The sequence below is a fragment of the Chiloscyllium plagiosum genome, unplaced genomic scaffold (assembly GCF_037043375.1).
Source record: "Chiloscyllium plagiosum isolate Xiang-an unplaced genomic scaffold, Cpla_swu_hap1 HiC_scaffold_18, whole genome shotgun sequence".
NCBI lineage: Eukaryota > Metazoa > Chordata > Chondrichthyes > Orectolobiformes > Hemiscylliidae > Chiloscyllium > Chiloscyllium plagiosum.
Window position 1 is genome coordinate 44,627,603 of NW_028270156.1, and position 24,751 is coordinate 44,652,353.

Consider the following 24,751-nt stretch of genomic DNA (forward strand, 5'->3'; position numbering starts at 1 on the left):
GACGCCCGATCTAGTATAGCCTAGAAATTTGTGGGAAGTTAGGGAGAAAACTGAGGAGCCCCTTATAGGAATATTTGTAACATCTATAACTACAGGTGAGGTGCCAGATAATTGGAGAATGGCTAATGTTGAACCTTTGTTGAAGAAGGAATGGAAGGAATTATCGACCTTAGAGTCTGACTTCAACAGTGGGCACGTTGTTGGAAGTGATTCTGAAAGATAGGACTTATATGCATTTGGAGAGGCAAGGTCCGATGAGGGGTAGTCAGATGGTTTTCAGAGGTGAAAATCAGAGAGCTGTATAGCTGGAAACAAACCTAATGGTCAAACTTGTCCATGCCAACCAGTTTCACTTGCCAGCTTTTCACCCATACCCCTCAACCCTTCCAATTCATGTACCCATCCAGATGCCTTTTAAATGTTGTAAATGCACCAGCCTCCACCACTTCCTTTGGCAGCTCATTTCATACACGCACCACTCTCTGTGTGAAAAGTTGCCCCTTAGCTCCCTTTTAAATCTTTAAATCCTTCTCAGCTTAAACCTATGCCCTGTAGTTCTGGACTTCCCCAAACGGAAGAAAATACCTTGGTTATTCACCCTATCCATGCCCCCCCTCTTGATTTTATAAACTTGTATAAGGCCACCCCTCAGCCTTCGACGCTCCAGGGAAAACAGCCCCAGCCTATTCAGCATCTCCCTTTGGTTCTAACCCTCCAACACTGGCAACATCCTTGTAAATCCTTTCTGAACCCTTTCAGGTTTCATAACATCCTTCCATTAGGAGAGATCATAATTGCATGCAGTATTCTAATAGTGGCCTAACCAAGGTATTGTACACCAGCAACATGACCTCTCAACTCCTGTACTCAAAGAACACTGATCAATAAAAGGCAAGCATACCAAACACCTTCTTCTTTATTCTTACTACCTGTGATTCCACTTTCATGGAACTGTGAACCTGCGTTCCAAGAATTCTTTGTTCAGCAACACTTCCCTGAACCTCACCTGGTATACATCCTGCCCTAATTTGCCTTTGCAAAATGCAGCACCTCACATTTCTCTAAATTAAACTCCATCTACCACTCCTCAGCTCACTGGCCCATATGATCAAGATCCCACTGAACTCCAAGGAAATCATCTTCACTGTTTACTACACCACCAATATTGGTGTCGTCTGCAAACTTATTAACCAAACCTCCTATGATCACATCCAAATCATTTATGTATAGTGGAACCTCTATTATCCGGCATTCAATTATCTGAATTTCGGATTATCTGGCAAGACTGCAAGGTCCCGATGCTTGGCTAAATTTTGTTATCCAGCATTTAATTATCCGGAATTCGATTAACCAAACAAAATACTCCCCACGTGTTTTCTTCAGATAATTGAGGTTCCTCTGTAAATGACAAAACAAGTGGACCCTGCACCAATTCTCGTGACACACCAGTGAACACAGGCCTCCAGTCTGAAACGCAACCCTCCACCAGCCCTACCTTCGAGCCAGTTCTGTATCCAAATGATCAGTTCTCCCTCTATTCCATGTGACCTAACCTTTCCAATTAGTCTACCATAAGGAACCTTGTCGAACACGTTCTTACTGAAGTCCACAGCCTTTCTCAAGTAAGGAGACCACTGTCTTCCAGGTGTGGCCACACCAGCAGCCTATACAGCTGCAGCATAAAATTCTCCTGTTTTTAAATTCCATCCCCCTCGCAATGAAGGACAATATTCTATTTGCCTTAATTACCTGCTGCACCGACAAACCAACTTTTGTCATTCATGCACAGATATATGCAGGTCCCTCTGCATAGAAGCATGCTGCAATTTTTTACCATTTAAATAATAGTTCATTTAGTGGTTATTCCTGCCAAAATGGATGACCTCACATTTACAAATATTGTACTCCATGTGCCAGACCTTTGCCCATTGTCTTAACCTACCTATATGCCTCTGCAGACTTTCAGTTTCCTCTGCACACATTGCTCTATCACTCATTTTAGTGTTATTTCAAACTATACATTCGGTTCGCAACTGCAAATCATAAATATGTATAAATTGTAAACAATTGCAATCCCAACATTTATTCTTCGGGCACACCACTAGCTGCTGATCACCAAAGGCAAAAAAAACATAATTGGAGTTGTGTATAGACCTCCTAACAGTGGTCAGGACCAGGGACGCAACATGTACCGGGAAATAGAGAAGGCATGTCAGAAAGGCAAGGTTACATTGATCATGGGAGACTTCAATATGCAGATGGACTGGGTAAATAATGTTGCTAGTGGATCTAAAAGGGAATTCATGGAATGCTTACAGGATGGCTTTTTGGAACAGCTTGTCATGGAGCCCACAAGAGAGCAGGCTATTCTGGACCTAGTGCTTTGCAATGAACCAGACTCTATAAAAGATCTTCAAGTAAGGGAACCCTTAGGAAGTTGCGACCATAATATGGTAGAGTTCAGTCTGGAGTTTGAAAGGGAGAAGGCAAAATCGGATGTAATGGTGTTACAGTTGAATAAAGGTAATTATGAGGGCATGAGAGAGGAACTGACTAAAATAGACTGGAAGCAGAGGCTAACCGGGAAGACAGTAGAGCAAAAATGGCAGGAGTTTGTAGGTATAATTGAGGACAATGTACAGAGGTTCATTCCCAAGAAAAGAAAGATTAACCGGGGAGGGATTAGACAACCTTGGCTGACAAAGGAAGTCAGGAAATGTATTAAAGAAAAAGAGATCCTATAAAGTAGCTAAGAACAGTGGGAAATCAGAAGATTGGGAAGGATACAAAAGCAAACAGAGGATAACAGAGTGTAATAAGAAATGAGAGGATCAAATATGAAGGGAGGCTAGCCAGTAATATTAGAAATAATAGTAAAAGTTTCTTTCAGTACATAAGAAACAAACGACAGGCAAAAGTAGACATTGGGCCACTTCAAACTGATGCAGGAAGCCTAGTGATGGGAGATAAGGAAATAGCAGGAGAACTTAACAAGTACTTTGCGTCAGTTTTCACAGTGGAAGACATGAGTAATATCCCAAAAATTAAAGGGTGTCACGGGGCTGAGTTGAGTATGGTTGCCATTACGAAAGAGATAGTGCTAGAAAAGTTAAGTCTTAAAATTGATAAATCTCCTGGCCCCGATGGGATACACCCTAGAGTTCGGAGAGAGGTGGCTGAGGAAATAGCAGAGGCATTGGTTGAGATCTTTCAAGAGTCACTGGAGTCAGGAAAGGTCCCGGATGATTGGAAGATGGCTGTTGTAACCCCCTTGTTCAAGAAAGGATCAAGGCAAAAGATGGAAAATTATAGGCCAATCAGCTTAACCTCGGTTGTTGGTAAAATTCTAGAATCCATCATTAAGGATGAGGTTTCTAAATTCTTGGAAGGGCAGGGTCTGATTAGAACAAGTCAACATGGATTTAGTAAAGGGAGGTCATGCCTGACAAACCTGTTGGAATTTTTTGAAGAGGTAACAAGTAGGTTAGACCAGGGAAACCCAGTGGATGTGGTCTATCTAGACTTTCAAAAGGCCTTTGATAAGGTGCCACACGGGAGGCTGCTGAGCAAGGTGAGGGCCCATGGTGTTCGAGGTGAGCTGCTGGGATGGATTGAGGATTGGTTGTCTAACAGAAGGCAGAGAGTTGGGATAAAAGGTTCTTTTTCAGAATGGCAGCCGGTGACGAGCGGTGTCCCGCAGGGTTCGGTGCTGGGGCCACAGCTGTTCGCATTATATATTAATGATTTGGATGAGGGAACCGGGGGCATTCTAGCGAAGTTTGCCGATGATACGAAGTTAGGTTGGCAGGCAGGTAGTACTGAGGAAGTGGGGAGGCTACAGAAGGATCTCGACAGGTTGGGAGAGTGGTCCAGGAAATGGCTGATGGAATTTAACGTGAGCAAGTGCGAGGTCTTGCACTTTGGCAAAAAGAATAAAAGCATAGACTACTAAATGGTGAGAAAATTAATAAAGCCAAAGCACAAAGGGATCTGGGAGTTCTAGTCGAGGATTCTCTAAAGGTAAACATGCAGGTTGAGTCCGTGATTAAGAAAGCGAATGCAATGTTGTCTCTTATCTCAAGAGGGTTGGAATATAAAAGCAGAGGTGTACTACTAAGACTTTATAAAGCTCTGGTTAGGCCCCATTTGGAGTACTGTGTCCAGTTTTGGTCCCCACACCTCAGGAAGGACATACTGGCACTGGAACGTGTCCAGCGGAGATTCACACGGATGATCCCTGGAATGACAGGTCTAACATATGAGGAACGGCTGAGGATACTGGGATTGTATTCGTTGGAGTTTAGAAGATTAAGGGGAGACTGAATAGAGACGTACAAAATAATACATGGCTTGGAAAAGGTGGATGCTAGGAAATTGTTTCCGTTAGACAAGGAGACTAGGACCCGTGGACACAGCCTTAGAATTAGAGGGGGTCATTTCAGAACAGAAATGCGGAGACATTTCTTCAGCCAGAGAGTGGTGGGCCTGTGGAATTCATTGCCACGGAGTGCAGTGGAAGCCGGGACGGTAAATGTCTTCAAGGCTGAGATTGATAGATTCTTGTTGTCTCGAGGAATTAAGGGCTACGGGGAGAACGCTGGTAAGTGGAGCTGAAATGCGCATCAGCCATGATTGAATGGCGGAGTGGACTCGATGGGCCGAATGGCCTTACTTCCACTCCTATGTCTTATGGTCTTATAACCAGAAAAACATACATTTATCCCCACTCTTCACTTTCTGTTAGTTAACCAATTCTCTATCTAAGCTAATACATTACCTGTAATGCCATGTACTTTTACTTTATGCAGCAGCCTTTAGTGTAGCACCTTGTTAAATGCCTTTTGGAAATCAAAATACACCATATCCACTGGTTCCCTGTTGTTCACCGTGCTCATAATACCCTCAATGAATTCCAATAAATTAATTGAACACAACCTGCCTTTCATAAACCCATGTTGCATCTGCTTAATGGGACAATTTCTATCCAGCTGTCTCTCTATTTCCTCCTTGATGATAAATTCAAGAATTTTCCCCACTACAGAAGTTAAGCCAATAGGCCTCCAGTTACCTGCCTTTTGTCTACCTCCATTTTTAAACAGTGGTGACATATTTGTTCAAACAGGAAGTCATGTTAATAAAATATTCCAAAAAACTAGAACTACTAAACTGCTAAGGTACTAGTTATGGGTCCTATCACATAGGTGGACACATACCAAAAATGCATCCCCAGATGGAATTTAAGGCTAAAGCAAGGCTAATGACATGACGTTTCAAATAAAAACTGGGGAAATAAGATATGAGTAGATTCACCTGCAACAGGAAAAGTAATTTTGAATGTTCTGGCTTTGTTAGAATCAAACATTTAGGAAGTTGATCAGTTGATATTAATGCTGCATTTCTGCAGAAAGATTAACTTAAGAGGGAATACTTCTTTATACTCCAAAAGAGGCACCAAATGCAATGGGAAACACTGGAAATGAAATAATGGTGTATATGGCCTAAATGATGCCCCCAGAGGTTGGTACTTCTCAGTAAGGTCTGTCTTATTAAGTTTGACTTTTGCTCAGTTAAAAGCAGACCATTACTGGCACCAGATGGGGCAGCATCCAGGAATCTTTATTATTCTTTATGTAGGTAATTTCTGATGGGGTAGAAGTTATGAATTTGAAAATATTGTCATGAATTATCTTAATGCAGAATTCCAATCAGGCTCCTGAATCTTTTTATGTACAATGCATTGGAAGTCAGGCAAGAATGGATCAAATATCACTTTCCATCACCAATATTTGTAAAATGTTATCTCTAATGCCATTAGTCAAAGTAAAGCTTCACAAAAAGTTGCTTAAACTGATCCAAAGCTGAAACAGATGGATGTGAGTAATGTCAGATCAACTGTGATTCTATTAGATGTCAGTGCTGAATGGCCTATTCTTTTTCCTATTTCTTATGGTCTTTTAGGCAACTGCAAGGAGGTGGCAGAGGATGTTAGCAGCTGTGGGTTTGTCTATTGGACCCTGGCTAAACTGCTGTGAAATCTGATCAGCTGCCTCCATGCTGGGTAAGGGTAAGTGAGCATCCTCAATGTCAAAGCACACCTATGGGAGGGCATGTATGTGTTGTGTGAAAAAGGATTTAGCTAAGGCAGTGCATGATTTGAGTAAGCAATATCAATGACAATTCAAGGGTCCATTTCAACTTGCAAGGTTTTGAGGCGGCTGGTGGTTGGAGGTTAGAAATGCTAAATATACAGAATATTCAATGTAACATGGAATGGAAAAGCAGAAGAACTAATGGTCCCACTCAACAAATGTGACTTGACATTGACCCATTGTTTTTCCATGAGATTAGGCTCACAACACACAAAAGGACAAGGAGCAGTTGGGGGTAGTGCGAAATCTGACCATTCTAACAAAGGTGGACAAAGGCATCTTGGGTTTGGACACTCAAACAGGGAGAAAGTGGCATATGAAATACTTGCCTTTGTTAGTTGAGTATATAATACAAGGACTGGGAGGATGTAGCTGTCTAGGACATTGGTTGGGCCACAGCTTTATTATTGTGTGCAGTTCTGGTTGCCACAGTTCAGGAGGGCAAAAGTGAGGAGTGCAGATGCTGGAGATTAGAGTTGAGTGGTGCTGGAAAAGCACAGGCCAGGCAGCATCCGATGAGCAGGAGAATCAACATTTCGGGCAAAAGCCTTTAATCAGGAATGAGGCTGTGAGCCGAGGGCATGGAGAGATAAATGAGAGGGGTGTGGGGCTGGGGCGGAAGGTAGCTAAAAGTGGAATAGGTAGATGGAGGTGGGGGTAATGGTGATAGGCCAGAGAGGAGGGGGAGTGGATAGGTGGGAAGGAAGATGGACAGGTAGGACAGATCAGGTGGTTAGGGAGTGGCAATAGTCTCATCTTCCGCCTCGGGACCCTCCAACCACATGGCATCAATGCAGATTTCACCAGTTTCCTCATTTCCCCTGCCTCCACCTTATCCAAGATCCAACCTTCCAACTCGGCACTGCCCTCATGACCTGGTCTACCTGTCCATCTTCCTTTCCACCTATCTGCTCGACTTCCTCTCCAACCTATCACCATTACCCCCACCTCCATCTACCTATCACACTTTCAGCTACCATCCCCACATAAAATTCTGCCCTTAGAATTATACAATGTTGCCCAGATTGCTGTAGAAACATCTTTAATTTTCTAAAACATTGCATACTGTATGTGATAACCACCTGCTTAACTGCTTCCATTGCTGCTATACACCCATAACATTTTAGCTCCATAAAAAAACATATTTTAATTTTGAGTCTTTAGATTTATATCCTTATTCTGATTTTAATATACGGCCATCTCAAACAAGTTTTCCTTTTCTATAAACACATTGTACAAAGAATTATCAACAAATGTGAATTTGTATATTAGCACTTAGCTTCACAATTAAGTATGCATTGATCTGGTCAAACCTCAGAATGTGAACTGTTGTGTTTAAATAGGATATGGTTACAATCAGTAAACACAGACTTAATACAGGATTTGTGATAAAAAATGATAGACATAGTTTCTCACAGTTCAAACAAAACCCGTGCAAAATGACATTTATAATACTCTACGCCAGATGTAACTTAGCTTCCTTGTATTTGGAGTAGCACGGTGGCTCAGTGGTTAACATCAATGCCTCAGCGCCAGGGACCCTGGTTTAATTCCACTCACGGACAAGTCTGACATCCACTGCTCTGGCTTCATCAATCCTCTTTGTTGCTTCTTCAAAAAGCTCAATCAAGTTAGTGAGACATGATTTCCCATGGACAAAGCCACGTTGACGGTCCCAAAATAAGTCCTTTTCTTTCCAAATACATATAAAATCTGTTCCTCATGATCCCCTCCAACATCTTGTCCACCACTGATGTCATGTTCACCAGTCCATAGTTCCCTGGCTTTTCCTTACCACCTTTTTTAAATAGCGTCAACACATTAGCCAACCTCCCCAGTCTTCCAGCACCTCACCAGTGGCTATTGATGACACAAATATCTCAGTAAGGGGCCCAATCACTTCCCTAGTTTCCCAAAGTTCTAGGCTACACCTGATCAGATCTTGGGCATTTTTCAAGATGTCACTATTTATTTCCCCAGGTTCTGTCATTCCGTATCCTTCTCCACAGTAAAAACAGCTGCCAAATACCTATGTCTCTCAAACTTGATTGTGTTTTTTGAGGAAGTAACCAAAAAGATTAATGAGAGCACAGCGGTAGTCATTGTTTACTTGGACTTTAGTAAAGCCTCTGACAAGATTCTGCACGGTAGAATAATTAGTAGTTAGATCACTTGGATTCAGGGTGAGCTTGCCAACTGGATACAAAATTGATTGGGAGAAAACAGTGATGTTGGAGGTTTGTTTCTCGGACTGGAGGCCAATGGTGTTTCACAGGGATCAGTGAATCCTCTTTTGTTTGTCATTTATATAAATGATTTCGATAAGAACATAAAAGACATGGTTAGTAACGGTTTGCGGATAACACCAAAATTGGTGGTATAGTAAAGAACCTTATCTAAGATTACAAAGAGATCCTGATCAATTGGGTCAATAGGCTAAGAAGTGACAGGTTGAATTTAATTTGGATAAATGTGAGGTATTGCATTTTGGTAAACAAACAAGGGCAGAACTTATTAAAACTAAGGCCTTGGGCATTTGTGTAAAACAGAGATCTAGGGGTTCAGGCACATTATTCTTTCAAGTTTGCATCGTGAATAGATATGGTGGTTAAGGAGACATTTAGTACACTTACCTCCATTGCTAAACCTTTGATTATAGGAGTTGGGACGTTATACTGAGGTTGCAGAGAATATTGGTAAGGTCTCTTCTGGAATACCGTGTCTAGTTCTGGTCGCCCCATTATAGGAAGGATGTTATTAAGCTGGAGAGGGTTCCATGGCCAGGAATGGAGGGTTTGAGTTATAAGAAGCAGGTTAAGGTCACCCATAACCACTGGAGCAAATGTGGTTATGGGTGACCTTATAAAGCTTTATAAAATTACGGAGGGCATGGATAAGGTGAATGGCTGATGTCATTTCCCGAGGGTTGAGGAATTTCGTGACGAGAGGACATATTTTTAAGGTGAGAGGACTTTAAAAGGGGTGTTTTCTTTTCAACACACACACACACACAGTGATTTGTGTGTGAAATGAACTGCTCGAGGAAGTGGTGGATGTGGGTACAGTTACAAAATCTAAAAGACATTTGGATAAGTACATGAATAAGAAATGTTTGGAAGGATGTGGGCCAACTGTAGGCAGCTGGAATTAGTTTAGTTTGGAATTATGGTCAGCATGGACTAGGTGGACCAAAGGGTCAGTTTTCATGCTATAGGACTCTGACAGGTGGGAAAGCTTTTACAATTGATAATCTGGTAGACGGATTATCACTTGGACAAATGTCAATTAGAAAAGCTAATATGCATTTGCAAAGGGCAAATAGTATTTAACAGACTTGACTTTAAATTATTTAACAGGAAAGTTGATGAGAGTAATGTGGTTGTATGTATAAGTGGTCTTTCAAAATGTTAACTTTTCTGACAGGCCAGTTAAGTTAAAAGTCTTGGAATAAAAGCAACAGTGACAACACGGATACAACTCGGGGTCAGTGACAGGAGTCCGAGTGGTGGTGAATGATTGGCTATTTTTCAGATTGGAGGATGGCATATGGTGAGCTTGTGCAATGTTAGGACTACCACTTTAATTGATTTGAATTACTGACCTGAACTTGGGTATTTAGGGTGAAATTTCAAAATTTATGAAGTATAAGTTTAAAATGTACAAAAATTGAAGGTATTGTGAACTATAATGAGCATAACGACAGACTCCAAGAGGACGTAAAGCAGGCTCATAGAATGGATAGTCAGTAACAGATGAGATTTAATACAAAACTGTGAAACAATATATTTTGTTTGGAAGAATGAAGTGAGGTCATGTAAATCAAAGAATACAATTCTAAAGAGTGCATGAGACTTTCAAATGACTTGATAAGGTCCCAACTAAGTGATTAGCATGTAAAATTGAAATGCATGGAACTGGGGTTAGTGCACTGACATGGACAGAGAAACTGGCAGACAGGAAATAAACAGTAGGAATAAACTGATATTTTTCCAAGTGGCACCACAAGGATCAATGATTGGATTCTAACTATTCACAATATATATTAGTCATTTAGATGAGGGAACTAAGTAACATACCCCAGTTTGCAGAAGGTACAGAGCTGAATGGGATGGTAAACTGTGAAAAGGATGCAGAGATGCTTTAGTGTGATTTGAACAACGTGAGTGAGAGAGAAAAGGCATGGCAGATGATAGACAAATGTGAAAATTATCCAAGTTAGTAACAAAAACAGAGGCAAAATAATCTGGACAGCAATCAAATCAGGAAAGGGGGAGGTTCAACAAGAACAGAGTATCCTTGTACAATAGTCACTGACAGTAAGCATGCAGGCTGTGAAGGCGACAAATGATATGTTAGCTTCAAGTATAAGAGTAGAATGTTTTGTTACAATTGAACATGGCCTTGGTGAAACAACATCGAGAATATTATGTTCAGTTTTGATCTCCTTATCTGAATAAAGGTGTTTTGGCTATGGAGGGAGTGCCACAAAGCTTGACCATCTTCATTCGTGGAATGGTAGGACTAACGCATGAAGACAGACTGAATTGATTCACTGAAACTTAGAAGAATGAAGAGAGATCTTATAGAAATACATGAAATTCTAACTGGGTGAGACCAGATAAATGCAAGGAAAACATTCTTGATGATCAGGGAGTCCAGAGCCAGGGGTCACAGTCTAAAGATAAGTGGTAGGCCATTTAGGGCTGAGATGAGGAAAACTTTCTTTACCCAGAGAGCGGTGAGCCTGGAATGCTCTTCAACAGAAAGAGTTTGAAACCAAAACATGGAATGTTTTCAAGAAGGAGTTAAGATAGTTGTTAGGTTTAAAGGGATCAAAGAGCATGGGGAGAAAGTAGTTATGAGTACTGAGGTGGATGATCAGCCATGATCATACTGAATGGCAAAGCAAGCTGAAAGAGCACTTCAGCCTGCTCCTATTTTCCATGTTTGTGGAACTGAGAAATCCAAGGATGTGTGCTCCCAAATCACTGAAGGGGGAAGGCCATGTTGAAAAAATAATTAACATGGCACATAGAATCTTGGGCCTTATAAATAGAGTAACATTGTTCAAAAGCAAGAAAAGTATGGCTAAACTACATGAAAGACTGACTCATCCTCAACTGGACTAGTGTTTCCAATTCTGGACCACAGTTCAGGAAGTTTGAAGACAAGAGAGAGAGAGTAGAAAAGATAATAAAAGAATGATCACCAGGTTGAATAATTTCAGTTATATTGATAGATTGCTGAAGCTGAGTCTGTTCGTTTTAGAAAAGAGAACGGCAAGAAAAGAAATTTAATATGATTGCTCAAAATCATGATGAATCTGGGCAATGTAACACAAACCATTCCCGGTAGCAACAGAGTTGAGAACCATAGAACACCAACTTAAGGTGAATGGCAAAATAATAATGGAGGATGCTGATGCATTTACAGCCATCAAAAAATTGGATGTTGTCCCAAAAAGAAAAACTATTTGTAGGCCAAAAGGGAAGTGGTAGAGACTGTGATGAGCAGAGACACAATGGGCTGAATGGCATCCTACTGTACAGTAGCCATCATGGATATTGATTTTTCAACCAAGAAACATTAGTCTTAAGTTGATTTTTTTTTTCTATTTTCAGTTAAGTAGTTAAAGGGGAATAATGGTTGGCAAAACAACCTCTTTGTTCAATTTGTAAATAAATGCACTTGAAGTCCGAGTTTATAAGTTTAATATCCAACTGCCAGTTCAGATAACATATAACAAATGTTCCATCTCCCTGGCATGAAACAATGGCTATATCTAAAAAAAATCACACTTTCTAAAGTTAAATTGTACAGATTAAACAATTTTCATATTTTTGTTCTGCTGCATTTGAGCCATTTTTATGTTGTATCTTAAAGACTGCTGTTTTTGCAAAATGTTCTGTTTTTTTCAAGCAATACAAGGACAACAATACAGCTTGCCATATTATCTAGTCATTAGAATGGAATTCAATGTATGTAGCTTATCTTAATAAATTCATAATTGTGGTGTCTGACCAGAAGAACCTTGAACTTTATATGTTTAGCAACTGATGTCTACATGACAGATTGTCCAGAGAAGGAAATGGAAGCTATCCATAAAGGTTCCAGGACAAGCTTCAGGGTTAACTGTGCAAGAGGAAAATCAATCTGCTGATAAAAACACTGGAATACCATAATCCACATTCCATTTTATAACTTAGGATGGAGGTAACAAACTAAAGGCCTTAACCTCACATTAACATTCACAAACAAAGATCTTTGCACAACATTATGTTTATAATCATTATCTGAAGAAATATTCTGGAAAGATAATTTAGCTCAGACTTATCTCAAACTTGTTTTGATGCATTTCAATTAAGTAACAAGTCAGCTGCCAAAAATGCTGCTTGTACAAATGGACTATAGCAATGTTCTTGGAGTTTTACGAACATAAATTAATTAAAAATTTATTATACTTGGTGACAAATTGTATCTAATAGTTCAACAAGGATAGCAAAACAAGCCTCTGGAACTGTACTTAAATGTTCTCTATTATAAGCACATCATTCGTTGATAGTGGACATAATTATATTTTGTAAAGGATAATGATAACATCATTTTTGAAGTTTGGTATAAACAGAATTCATTTTTCACATACATATTTTAATATAATTCTGATCATGGACAATGCTTAAAAGTAAAATGTTTAAAATGTAATGTGCTCCAAATTCACTATTCTTGAAACAAGGATCAGAATTATTTGCATCATAATACCTTATAGTTCACTTGTCTCGGTTTTGAAAGGAAAAATCAACATCAACACAAATCAATGTAAACACACCATGGAGAAAAAGGCAGTAAAATTCAACATTTTTGTGCTAGTTTTACTCTAGATATGTAAAGAATCTCTTCAAATTGATGTCATCATCAATGGCATTGGTAATAATCATTGGTAACAGTTCAGGAATTCCTCAGAGCAGATATTTTATTATCAGTCACATTATTACCCACCTCTGGAGCAGGTGAGACTTGAAACTGGGCGTCATGGCTCAGAGGTAGAGACACCACCACTGCACTACAAGGATCCAAAGTTACTTAGTCAGAGTCTGGTCTTCTACTCAGGGTTTTTAGTTATTTTTATACTGAGTTTTAGATCCTAAGCAACCTGTTCAGAGATTTTCTTACACAGTTCTTGAGCAGATGGAAGTGGTAAGGACATTACCACTGTGCCACAAGAGCCCTCTAAATCCATATGTTGGTTATTTTTTTTAATCACCTTGCTCAGAGATATTATTACACACCTTTTGGGCAGGTAAGATTGAGCATGGTCTCTGGCCCAGAGGTAGGACATCTACCCCTGCACCACCAGAACCGTGAGATCCCTGTCCTCGGCCCATCCATCTTCAGCTACTTCATGAATCACCTTATGATGGAAGGAAGGTCAAAGATGGAGACTTTTGTTGATTATTTCACAACATTCAACACCATTTACAACTCATTAGATACTAAAGAAGTTGGTATCCAAGTCTGGCAAGAACTGGACAACATTCAGGCTTGTATTGATAAGTGTTAAGTACATTTGCACCACATATACACATCTCCAACAAGAGAGATCCAACCGTCACACTTGATATTCATGAAGAATCCATCAACATCTTTTCATTGGTGAGCCAGATAAATACTTTGATCGAAAGAACAGGTCAAGGGCTAAGGAGTCTGCACCTTAAATCTTATATCCTTAAAGCCTATTCGCTTTCTAAAGGCACAAGGCAGTTGTGTGATTGAAAACTCTCCATTGACCTGGATGAGTGCAACTCCAACAACATTCAAGAAGCACAGCAACATCCAGAATTAAACAGCTATTTGACTCATGTTTTATTTCAAAATCTTCAATATTCATTTCCTCCACCACTGACAGAGTGGCAGCAGTGTGCACTATCTACAAAATGCAGTGCAATAATTCACGAAGGCTCCTAAAACAACACCTGTCAAACCAGCCAACGCTACCACCGAAAGAGACAAGAGTAACAAACAAGAACAGCATTACTTCCAAGATACCCTCCAAGCCACACACAATTCTGATTTTGGAACCATATTGACAGTGAAGGACCAGCAACAGATCAAGATCCTGGAATACCCTCCCTGACAGTACTGTCCTGTGTCTGCAGCCTGCCCAGCGTAAGAGCCCTCAGAGCTCTTCATTCTTCAAACTACCCTCTCTCTGGAAGCCTATTGTGGTGGCTGGACTTATGAAATATTAACCACATTGTAAAGTAAGATGCATTACATAGGAAATTCTCTGAATATACTTACTTGTAAATTAATTTCAGCTTCATAAAAGGTTAGACATGCACAGTAGTGCCGATCTGAGTCGATATCTGTCAGAACCACCACAAAATATGTCGGCTGCTTTCGTTCAGTGGACAGCTGCCAGCCACCAGGTTGACAAAACTAGAATTAAAAACAAATAATGAACACAGTTGGACACAATTTTGTTTCTCAAATGTTTTGAAATATTTGAGACATTGGCTTATGAAATTGTATACGCTACTTGTCAGTGCTACAACAGTGAAACTACCAATATTGATTAAACTGCATTATTAATTTTGTACCACAATTGCAAAACTCTGGAAATCTGAATTTTAAAACAGAGGTAATTCAAAATATTTAACAGATCAGGCAAGGGAGAGTCAGAGTCAATAAGCCATGCTGACGTTCTTTGATCAGAACTGGAAAAACGTTCAAGGTCTGACTATCATAGACCTGAAATATTGGGTGAGATTATCCAGGGAATGGCAGTCTCAGTTTGCCACTCCAAACCTGCCTTTTTTGTTTTATAGAAGGGAAACTGTGCACAGTGGTTCAATTTTCTATTTTCCAGTCTACAGGAACATTTCCAGAAATTATAGAATTTTGAAAGATAACCACAGTCTGGGACAAAGCTCATCTGGTTCAGGAGGTTTAATCCAGAACTTCAAGTTTCACTTTTTTACTGAGATCATATTTCCCAGTCTCTCAAGCCCCTTGGTCACCTAATATTTCTGGGACAATTTGTCTCTTCTTTCATGTACAGCAATCAGTTTACTTTTTCTGCCATTTCACTGTTCTTTACTATAGCATCTCCTATGCTCACCTTAATGGGCCGAATTTTGACCGAGCTTCATTTTTTCAATACCTAACAGCTCTTGCAATCAGCTTTTGCTTCTCATGAGTTACATTCATATTCTCTTTTCCTTTCTTAGTCTGTTTCTTTGACCTCCTTTGCTGGACTCTAAACTGATCCCAGTCCTCAGGGTTACCAGTTTTTTTTGATGATGATCGATAATAGATTGATGGGACAGAGTTGGCTGGGTTACATCAGTAATGTTTTTTGTGGACAGGACACGCCTGGCCAACTTTTCACATTAACAGGTGGATGCTGGTGTTGTAACTATTATGGGACAGCTTAGCTGGGGAACGTGGCTAGCCCTGGAACATGTCTTCAGTACTATTATCGGAATACCACAACCATGTCTCCAGAGCATTAGTCTGGGTCTCTGAATTTTAAGTCCAGTGACAGTATCATGATACCACCACTTCCCCTCAACTTAATACCATTTTCAAAGAGAAAATACAATCTAATAAACACTGCTGGCAAAGGTTCATCTCATTCCTTTCAGCTCTGTACTATCTAATTTAGAGAAAAATCTAAACTGGTTATTATATGGAATTACTTAAAAATATTCAATTACTACAATGAGTTCATGCATTGGCATATTTTGCTTGGGAATGGTCAGTTCCAGGATAAAATCAGAGCTCCTCAACATGTTCCTTATTTTTTCCTAAGCAGTGTATTCTCCATGAAACCAATGTTCAGAGCTGCTAGGGGAACTGATAGAGGTCTGTACAACTACAACATTTAAAAGACATTTGGATAGGTACATGGATATGAAAGGATTGGATGGACATGGGCCAAACAAGCAAATTGGACTAGTTCTTAGGAAACCTGGTTAGTATGGATGAGTTGGGTTCAAGGGTCTGTTTCTGTGCTATATCACTATGTCGACAACAGACAACTCTTTGTGTTATAATACAAGCAGCAATTAAGGACATAATATTAAAATATGAAGCTTACAAAGCCATTATGCTTTAGGATAGGTTGCTTAATTTAAGGTGAAATAGAGCAGAAGTTCACCTGACCCACTCCAATGTTGCTCAATAAAAAGTTGAGTTGTTTGGTTATTGTGGGGTCAATGACATCCAACAAAATATTCACGTGTAAATAGTAACCTAGACAGTTGCAACAGTATTTAGACTTTTAGTTTCTAAGTCTCAGAGATATTAGGAATGTCAAACTTTATAAAGAATTATACATTAAACTGCCTCAGGAAGAGATGGGAAGGCATGACTATGAATGAAGCAGGCAAGAAGCAGAAAAATATGGTGATGCAGGAGTCTCAACCCTTGCAATTATCTACCAAATTTATGGTCCTCACTTGTATCGATGAATGCAAAGTCAGCAGAGGAATGGCATGTGCGCACACAGTAAGGTATTATTTGGTAAGTGAGAAGGAACGGTGTGGTAGTTGCAGACATGACCACAGATGCAGAAATCCATATAACCTACCTAGTACCACAGTATTATCTGTTCAAGTATAGATAAAAACTTGAAGAGAGGGGTGAATCCAGTTCTTGTATGTACTAATGACTTTGGGAGGATTAGAAAAAGGCTCTGCTTAGACAGTATGAGGAGCTAGGTACCAAATTGAAGAACAGAACCTCGAGAGTAATAATCTCTAGATCATCTGAGCCAAGTGCCAACTCGCAGTAGGCATATAGGTTAATCACGTGAGTTCATAGCTCAAAGACTGCCATGGGAGAAGTGGGTTCCAGTTCACAAGAAACAGGCAAGCAAAGTGGACACCACGTAATTGGGTTGATCTTCACGTGAAACATGCTGACACCACTGTTTAGCAAACCACATAACTAGGAAAGCAGAGAGAACTTTATATTAAGCAATAGTGGCAAAGGATCAAGCTTGGGTAGATATAGCAAATCCAGTCAAGGTAGAACAGGAAAATAGTAACAATGGTCAGAGAATGAAAACAGGAGGTTCAAGGTTTTTAAAAAATACTAAAACTCTATACCTGAATGTACACAGAATTTATAACCAAGTAAACTAATTGATAGGACACAATGAAGTAAAGAAATATGAACGGATAACAATTACAGACACTTGGCTGTGTAATGACAAGGATCAGGTTCTGATTATTGAGAAGTATGTTAAAATATGTTCTGATTATTGAGAAGTGTGTATTTAAGATGGAAAACTAAGTAAAGGTGGAGGGGTAGCCCTGTTCATCAAGAATAGCATTGTGTGACACTTTAAAAAATGACCATGGCTTCAGAGATCAAAATACATCATTCATTTGGAAGGTGGGGGGGGAAGGGAGGGGGAAGGATACACAGGGTAAAGGAGTCACCAATGGTCTGGTCTACAAGCCCCCCAACAGTAATCGCAATGTGGGATAAAGTATGCAAGTAGCAGTCGTGTTTTTGATGAGGGTACAGCAATAATCATTGATGATTTTAATCTATGCATAAATGAGAAAAATCAGGTTGGCGCTGGTAGTTTAGAGTGAAGTTGAGGGAATGCATTCATAATAATTTCCGACAGCAACACATTCTTCAAACAACCAGACAATCGTTTTTTTACTTGACTTGTGTTTTGTGAAGTGTGGCAAGATTAATAAACAACCTCAGAAGAAAAGCAATTTTAAATTTAAATAAGGATTGTAAACTTAAAGAAGGCAAATTAAGTGGAGACAGAAGAAAACTGTTTACAATGATTAATGGGGAGTTATTAATGGGGATATTTCAGCACATATTCCTGCTATAAAGAAATATCCTAAAAGCGGACCCACAATCCAAGGTTAACTAAACTAATTTAAGGGAAAATAAAATATAACGAAACAGGGCATTCTGTGCTGCAGTATAGTGTCCCAATTTCTAGGCTGTAGTCTGGGTTCACATCCCATCTAGCACGGGTGCATTATAATATGCCCAAATCCGTTTGACTGAAAAGTACATCAAACTAGGGAATGCAAAGTATGGCAAAGAATGACCAAAAAATAGGAAAGGAAGCTTACTTGGGAAATAAATTGGTTAGCAATAATTTATACACATATTTAGAATGGAAGTTAGTAAATAGAGAGAGTTAGTCTCTCGAAAGAGTGAGACTGGAGAGTCAAGATCAGCTCAGGCTTGGAGGGCCAAAGGGCCAGTTCCTGGGCTGTAAAGTTTCTTTGTTCTTTATAATAATCTGTTCAGGCAATTTTGCCTTTAGTTGTTTGTTACAGTTAGAATATGAAATCTTTGTATTCCTTTCAGTCAGTCATTCGAATATAGGGTCTATAACAAGCAAAGAGTTTCGCGGGATTATGGGCCAAATGCTAGCAAATGGTACCAGGCTAATTTAGGATATCTGGGTCAGCATGGATGAGTTGGACCAAAGGGTCTGTTTCCATGTTGTACAAATCTATGACTCTAAGAACGTAAAACAAAATACTCAGTTTTGCTGCATGTTTACACTACAAAAAAAATCAGCTAATAAAACTTCATTTGAACACAAATGCAGGGGGCCAAGATATCTGATTCCTTTATCTATTGGCTGAGGAAAGCTAATTTATCTGTCAGCTGTTGCTGATTAAAAAATAAGTAAATGACGTTAAGGAAAAATAGAAGATTGTTGTTACAATTCTCATGTACTGTAATGGCATGCCACAGTAGTTTTCCTTGCAAAATTCTCTCATATCCACTTCAGCTCATCTGCAACCACACTTTGACATTCCTTATCCAACTAGGTCTAAGTTAAACCCTATCTGTGCTGCACTCCACTTTGACCTTTAGAAGATTTCTGTGCAGCTTTCCAGATCTGATTAAATGGCCAAAACACCATTTTTTTCTGGACATCATTATTTTCAGAGTTCTTTTGGCTCCTACAATTTCAAATATATCTTCATTTGTCTTATGGTTTGCAAATGGATTTTTTTTAGCATGTGCCTTAGTATCCGCATTTGCAAGATGTCTGTTTTCTTCTGTAGTTCTTATTGTCCAGATTCTGAGGCACAGAATGTATCACCTTATGATTTTATTCCTTGTTGCAAAGTTGAGTTTATTTTCCTTCAATCTTCACTAAATTACTTGCAGTTATCTCTATTCTTCTTCCAACTTCTACATCACATCTGCCATCTTCCATTAATTTGTTCTAAATAGATAACATTATCGATTTGTTCCAGTGTAACACCAGCCACATTCATTTTCACTCTACTTTCTTCAAGTGTATTCCTTCAAACTTGCAGGTTTGAGCATTCATCCTTATCTTAAGCATCTACCTTTTATTTGATCTAAGGTACTTTATCAGGTCTGTTCTGATTTTGCAAGTAATGTTACATGCATAAGAAAATGTAGAAAATATATCAAAATTGTACAATGATGCAAAGTCAGGGAGTTCTCAAGATACAGAGGTAAACAATGGTTGAAACCTAATGCTAGCAGGGGTAGAAAATATGTTAAAATTGATGATTACAAGAAAAGCTTCAGGCATACCTGAAGCAACAAAACATCTAATAGTCCTTAGAGAAATGGAACGAGAAGTGACAACAGAAATTTTATCAAATATATACCAAAGGATCTTTTCCAAATAACTTGAGACATTCATTACTCAATGTTACCTTCAAAATCTAAAGTATTAGAGCATTTCAGAACCATAAGCTGAATAAGTTGTGTCATTTAAATGATTTTGAAAAGCATAATGGAAACAAATAACAGCACATTTAAAGCTTAGATTGATGAAACACAGTCCAGGTTTAGATTTGGAATAGGAACAGGATGGAATATTTAATCAAAGAATAATCTTTGATAAATGTAACAAGAACATTGGTACATGCTTCACAGACTGAGACTGAAAAGCATATCATGTTTATCACCAAATATAAATAGATGTGTTGCTGAAATGTGATACTGAACATGAAGATGAGATATTTACTCCCAGCCTATTAAGACCAAATAACACACATCAGCCTAGAAGCAAGACAATCAGACATGTTTCAACTGAAGGAAGGATTATGAAAAAGCTGCATGCCAAAATTATTCAATTCTTACACATGGAAACTAATAATATGAAGAAAAATAATGCGTGCTTCCCAGACACTCTCTATGGAAGAAACAGAAGGCCAAGAATAATGCATCAACTAAAGTCAACATAGCTGACAAATTAACTACCAGGCAAATTCCATCCAGCAGAAACGACAAATTACACTTTAAAAAGCAGGTACTTTAATGCAACACCATGGAAGTGCTGTGTTTGGATGTATCACCTTTTCAGTGGCATGTTAAATCGAGACCCAATCTGTCCTTCGACGCAAATGATGTAATGGCACTCTTTAAAGAAAAACAAAAACGTTTTCCTACTGTTCCTGATACCAAACATGCATTCATCAACCAACTGAAATAAATTATTTGTCCAGTAATCACACCGATATGGATGGTATAATTAAGCTTTGCAGAATTTGACCCAAATATTTCCCTGCATTACACTTGAAAATATTTCACGGGCTTTGCACCACTTCAAAACACCTTGCCGTTGTGAAAGGTGCAATATCAATCTGAGTTTTCTTTACCAATAATCAAATCACAGGTAGGAAAGGAGTTACCTTTTGTCTGCAATATACTGCTTTCAATTACAAACTGTTCTTTAATTACCAATTGATCTTTTGGGTATTTCCCACTAAAGTGGATATGTAAAATCGATGGAACTAAAATCATCCTTGACTTCAACATTGTCCATACATTCAGTTTTTATCCATTGATCTAGATTTTTCAAGAAGAGTAACAGTGAGGCTAATGATACGACTGTTTCTATGTAGTGAACACAACAACAATTTCTTACATTTACATGTCACCAACCATGAAAACCATTATTGTCCAATTTACCCTGGTCCTCCATGAGTTACATTACACTGACAACTGGACATGGTGTCACATCCACGATGGAAGGCAAGACTTATGCAATTCAAAGTAGGGCTCGGGTAATGTTGTACTACAGAGAGACCCAGAAGTTCAGATAAATAATTCTTTGAAATTTGCATCACGCATAGTGGTTAAGAAGGCATTTAGCATGCTTGCCATCATTGCTCAGACCTTTGAATATAGGAGTTGAGACATTATGTTTAGATTGTACAGAATCTTGGTAAGGCCTCTTCTGGAGTACTGGGTCCAGTTCTGGCCTCCCTGTTAACAGGAAGGATATTATTAAACTGGAGAGGGCTCAGAAGAGATTGACCAGAACAGTGTTGGGAATGGAGAGCAGAGTTATAAGGAGAGGCTGGATAGGCTGGGACTTCTTTCACTGGAGCATATGAGGTAAAGAGGTGACCTTATAGAAGTTTATAAAATAATGAGTGGTATAAATAAGGTGAATGACAAGTGTTGTTTCCCTTGAATGGGGGATTTCAAGACTACTTTCAAGGTAAGAGCAGAAAGTTTTCTTTTTAACACAGTGATCTGTGTGTGGAATAAACTTCCAGAGGACGTACTGGACGTGGATACAGCTACAACACTTAAAAAAAATATTTAGGTAAGTACCTGAATAAGAAATGTTTGGAGGAGTATGGGCCAAGGGCAGGAAGTGGGACTAGTTTATTTTGGAAATATGGTCAGCATGGACTGGTTAGACCGAAGTGTCTGTTTCCGTGCTGTATGACTCCAGGATTCCATGATATAAAGTTGTGGCACTGATGAGATAACCAAGAAACATAATGCAAACTTATTAGGGCTTGTCCATTCAGGTGAAAGCAAATGTGTAACCATTTGTGAATATCTGATTACAATCATAATCTTTCTGCAGAAGACCCACTATGTTGTTAGGGAGTAATTTCTTGGATTTTTACTTTGTATCACTGAAGAAAAAGAAGTGATTATATTTCCATCTCAGGAGGGTGAGTGATTTGGAGAAGAACTTGAAATTAGTGATATATCCATGAATCTTTTTACATTGAATTAAATATTCTAACTTAGATTTCCTGATTCATATTCTGCATGTCTCCGCAACCTAATTGGTTGTGGCTGCCAAGCTGTTTTAACTGCCTGGTAATCAGCAATTCTAGTGTAAAAACCCATAGTAATTCTGTAAGCATAAAACAGTGCTGTTCATTCACCACTAACTGCAAAATACAGGGCTTTATCTCCAGCCAGGAAATCACAAAAACTGTAGCATTGTTAGATTCTTCCAATAACAGAATATGAAGGTGTTCTGAATCATCCTGGTTTTGAGAGATACATGTATTTACAGGAGACAAATTTTGGAGAGCAAACATTAGTGTTAACCATTCAGTTCTTTGTGATTTTTCCATTTGAGAAGATCCTAAAAGCCATCAACTCAGCATCCAATTTAACCTCTACGCTTTGATTTTATTAACCTATTTTTCGAATTAACCCGTCCAGAGATGTTATTACACAACTGTGAAGCAGATGGAACTGAACCCAGGCTTTTCAATCCGGGGTAGAGACACTAAAAAATTCTTGAGTTTCCATGTCTACCAGAATACTCCGATAGGTGTAAATTTGAGGTATTATCTAATTAGTAATTCCATTTTGCTCCATCAATTGGAAGATTTACAGTTGTCATTTTCTTTGCCTGTCTGTCATACTTTTCAAATGGACACCATGCTAGCCTACATAGGAAATAGCAGCTAGAATAGACTGCATGAATGGCAAGAATATTTGATCATTCAATACAATTGCAACAAATCTTTCTTTAAACTCTGTTTTCCCTCCTTTTCCCAATCATGTCTCTATGTCCTGAGACACCAGAATTCTGCATACCTCAACCTTAAATATATTCAACAAAAAGCATCCATAACCAGGGAATGAAGAATTCCAAACTTCACAACCCTTTGAGTAAATGGATTTCTACATGTCATAGCCCAAAGTTATAGATCTCCTACGGTCACTTCTGATTATCAATATCTCACAAATTGCCTTTCTAATCTCACCCAGCACTCTGGAATCAATACCATCTCTCCAGGAGAGTCCAGTTTGCTGTCTCAGTCATAAATTACAGTAAGGTTATCTTGTTTGAGGAAGCGATGTTATGCATGTCTTCGTTAAGAATCAGACAACAAAATTATTAATTTGTTGGTCTTCATCTCCTGTCTTAAGGCGATTTACGTTATTTTTGGATATTTCTTCTCTGAATGACCAGCCACTGCTTTATCTCAGAGTATTTTGTTATTTCATTTCACATCTGTGCTTTGATTTTATAGATCCCTCTTTGCCTTATCCAAATTTCTAAACATATTCCTAATCTTTCCTCATATTAATACCAGTGAGCCCCTTGATCTTTCTTTCTTCAGAATCTTTAGAGCTGTCTGTTGATTTAATCTATTTTTGGTTGCTAATACATTTACTGTGACATTGATTAAGACAGTTTGCTGGTTTGGAAATATATTTAGCCTGAATGTGGAGCATCATTCCTTTAAAGAAACACTATGACATTTTATTATTGCATAATTGTCACCCTTCAGAATGCTGTGCCTTCCATTCCTTCTACATTATCTGGCTAAGCAACTAACACTAGGTCCAAATGAGTATTTGGCACTTTTGCAATATACTTGGTCACAATTCAGTCCATTTAAATAGTTCAGAGTCAGAGGTGATAATTGTTTCCAAATTATAACTAACCTATTCTCACATATCATTGCAATTTTTACATGGCATTGTCTCATTCTTTTCAGCATTCTAAATTAAATACAATTTAAACGTGTAATTGAATGTAATTTTCAATCTAGTCCGTAATCCTGTGAAGTGCTGGAACAGTCTTTATAGTCACTGTGCATAAGGTAAACAGATGATGAAAAAAATTCACAATAGTTATTGACAAAGTTGACTATTCCTTCATCTTTACATCATACCTTTTATAGCCTTGTCTTAACAGCAAATGCAGCATCTTTCCAAATAAACACTCAAAATCTCAAATCCAAACTCAGTTCTGCAAGTCTATCTTCAAATGCTTTATTCTCTAGTCATCTCATAATTAAAAATATTCTTTATTTTCAGTGTCTGTTGACAAAAACAGTGACTTACATTAACTATAATTTTAGATCTATTTCTAATTCAATTCTGTATGTTTCCATTTATTCAATAATCACTTATTATTTCACACTCCAACTGCACACTTATATATATCAATGATATTTTTAATGACCTGCATCTGAATTTGACAACTTATTGGACTTCTATGGAAGCAGCAAGCTATATGTATAAAGGGGAACTTGTGGATGTACTGTATTTCCACTTATAGAAGACATTTGACAAGTTGAATACTACGCAAAGTAAGAGCTCATGATGTGGGGGCAAAATAACAACTTGGACAATATGTTTTTTTTCTAAAAAGAACGATGTGCTCTGGAAATCTGAAACAGTGTTAAGAAATTCAAGTCTAGTAGCATCTGTAAGGAGAGGAGGAGAGAAAGGAGTCCAGTGACCCTTCATCAGACCACTAATTTTCTCCAGCACTTTGTGTTTCATATTTCTAGCATTTTTATTTCAATGTTTAATTCAATATCCCATCTGTTTCA

General features: G+C 38.6%; 1 protein-coding gene across 2 annotated transcripts in view; it reads right to left on the bottom strand.

Moving 5' to 3' along the window:
* The window catches only part of sbf2 (SET binding factor 2), a 588,991-nt gene that overhangs the window by 340,411 nt on the left and 223,829 nt on the right, over positions 1-24,751 (bottom strand). For both annotated transcript variants that reach the window (XM_087996565.1, XM_043705904.2), the window contains exon 3: positions 14,448-14,585. In XM_087996565.1, coding sequence (XP_087852691.1) covers positions 14,448-14,585 — 138 coding nt within the window. The remainder of the gene's footprint in view (positions 1-14,447; positions 14,586-24,751) is intronic.